The 2,738-nt window shown below is 17.4% G+C and overlaps 1 protein-coding gene across 1 annotated transcript in view; it reads left to right on the forward strand.

The window, feature by feature from the left end:
- Positions 1-347: 347 nt before the first annotated feature.
- The window catches only part of PRSY57_1362700 (nuclear fusion protein, putative), a gene marked incomplete at both ends in the record, with an annotated part of 3,588 nt that continues 1,197 nt past the window's right edge, over positions 348-2,738 (forward strand). Inside the window, 7 exons of the mRNA XM_020115227.1 lie at positions 348-1,277; positions 1,376-1,488; positions 1,593-1,684; positions 1,774-1,884; positions 2,086-2,207; positions 2,303-2,349; positions 2,503-2,651. Coding sequence (XP_019970150.1) covers positions 348-1,277; positions 1,376-1,488; positions 1,593-1,684; positions 1,774-1,884; positions 2,086-2,207; positions 2,303-2,349; positions 2,503-2,651 — 1,564 coding nt within the window. The remainder of the gene's footprint in view (positions 1,278-1,375; positions 1,489-1,592; positions 1,685-1,773; positions 1,885-2,085; positions 2,208-2,302; positions 2,350-2,502; positions 2,652-2,738) is intronic.

Raw genomic sequence — 2,738 nt, forward strand, 5'->3', positions numbered from 1 at the left:
AGTTTATTATATTCCAGTTGTTATATAAAGATTAAAATAATTCATTTACATATCTAAGACAATAAAGATATAAAAAAAAAAAAAAAAAAAAAAAAAAAAAATATAGAATAAATATATATATTTTATTTTACATTAAAAAGACAAAATGGTTATTTAAAATATATATAATACTATTTACATGTCAAATAATAAGTATGCATTCTATATTTATATATACATATATATATACATATATATATATATATATATATATATTATATACATTTCTATATACATATCTTAATGATAAATGCGATGTATTTATTTTTACATAATATTAATACACATTACGTTTGAAGAAATTCATTATGTTGAATCTATTTGTCTTCCTTATTTTATTTATAATACGTTTTGTAGTGGTTAGAGGATCTAAATATAGATATGAAAATAACTCTGAATTATTGATTGAAAGAATAAAAAGAGGAAAAGAAGCATTAGATGATATTCTGAAAGCAAAAATGAAAGCGGAAGAGGAATATCAAAAGAATAAAAAAAGAATAAAAAATGGAAATAAAAATTCTTACAAGAATAAAAAAGAAGATGATAAAGAAGAAAAGGATTATGATGAAGATGATAATAATAATAATATATATGTACAAGAAATAAAATGTTATGAATATGTATTAGAACAATTAAATAATTTAAATGTATATAATTGTAACGAAATAAACGAAAATAATAAATCATTATTAGCATTAGCTAAAACAAAATGTCTCTTTGTAAAATCTATAAGATCTTTTCCTGATGAAAATTTAGGTTGCATATTGAATCCAAAAAAGTTAAATAAGTTACAATTATATTTATATAATAATAATTTATTTAATGAATTTAGTAATCCGAATTTTTCAAGGACTTTAAATTTGAATGAATTAAGGAAAATAGAGAAAATTATAAATCCTTGCTATTATGAAAATGATCAAGCGGATGAAAATTATGTAAATTTATTAAATGATATATCTAATATAAAGGAAAAGCAAAGAAATAATTATGAACATATTAATTATACTTATAATAATGATATGGATAATTTGGATGGAACCAATTATATGTCAGAAAAAAATAATTATTTAAAAAAAAAATTATGTGAAAATTTAAAATATAAAATAGTAACGAATTGTACATCAAATAAAAATATGTCTGATACTGCATTCCAAATATATCATTCTGAATTAAATCATATTGATGATATTTGTTTTTATATACAATCAAATGAATGGAATAAAAGGACTGAGGAAAATGTAATAAAAAATAAAACAAAATAAAACAAAATAAAACCTATATATATATATATATATATATATATTATATATTTATTTGTTTATTGGTATAATGAAAGATCAACAGATTAGCGCAAACATCCTTGTATATATCCAAACAAATGACTACCAATTTGGAAAATATGAAATTAATAGAAAATGCTCAAATTAAACAAATAGAAAATACAAATAGGTAATTAATATATAACATAAAATTCTGTAAGGGATAATCCAATATATAAATAAATATAAATATATATACATAATTATATTTATTTATTTTGGTTTTTTTTTCAGGTTTGATAATTTCTTGAAGGGTCTCAAAAATGATTTTAGCGAAATTATTCAAATTTTATTAAAAATAAAATATCACCACGAATCAATTACCAGTAAAAGGAAAAGCATATATATATATATGTATGTATATATTTATTTATTTATTTATTTTATTAAAATACATATATTTTCATGTTTATAGAATTTTTGAGAGCCTTTAAAATGATTGTTATGTATCTTCTTATTATAATCTTAGTCTTATTCATAACGTCAAGAAGTTACGCATACAGCAGTAGAAAAAAAATTATATCATGTAATGAAAATATATATATATATATATATATATGTTATTATTCTTACATTTAGTGTAGGAACAACTCTTATATACTTCTAGAAAATGTTTACTGTTGATGAATATGTGTTTGTATATATATATTTATGAAGACATAAAATAACGAAAAATAAATAAATGAACAAATATATATGTATATATTTAATTATTTATTATTATTAGGTGTTTTTTTTTGTTACTTGACTGAGCTGCTTTTTAAAAAAATTATTGTTCTTTTCAAAAGATATATATTATTGAATATTAATGATCATTTTATTAGTTATTCAATTAAAGGAATAAGATATGTAAAATAATATATATATATATTTATATAGATTTGTAAGTTGTTTAATTTGTAAAAATATATATGAATTTTTTTTTTTTGTTCATATATTTAAAGACATTTGTTATTATTGGTATAAAAGTATTCATTAGCTCCATCATATCGTAAAATTGGAAAATATACATAAATGAATAAATAAATAAATAAATAAATAAATATATATATATATATATATATATATATATACAATGTGTTAATATTATTTATATATTTATATATTTATATTTTTTCATATTTATAATCACAACATATTGTAGTTATAAAGAACCTGCGAAAGTAATTGAAGAAGAGCTGAAGGTTATAAAAAAAATCGTAGAAAAAAATTCACAGAAATATCAAAATAAAATTAAGGAAATTGAGAATGGGAATAATAATATCTTATATAATAATATAGATCAAAAAACAAGTAAGGAAGAACAAAAAAAAAAAAAAAAAAAAAAAAAAAAAAAAAAAAAAAATAAAAATTAAAAAAAAAAAAAAATAAAATAAAATA

The sequence above is a fragment of the Plasmodium reichenowi genome, chromosome 13 (genome assembly GCF_001601855.1).
Source record: "Plasmodium reichenowi strain SY57 chromosome 13, whole genome shotgun sequence".
NCBI lineage: Eukaryota > Apicomplexa > Aconoidasida > Haemosporida > Plasmodiidae > Plasmodium > Plasmodium reichenowi.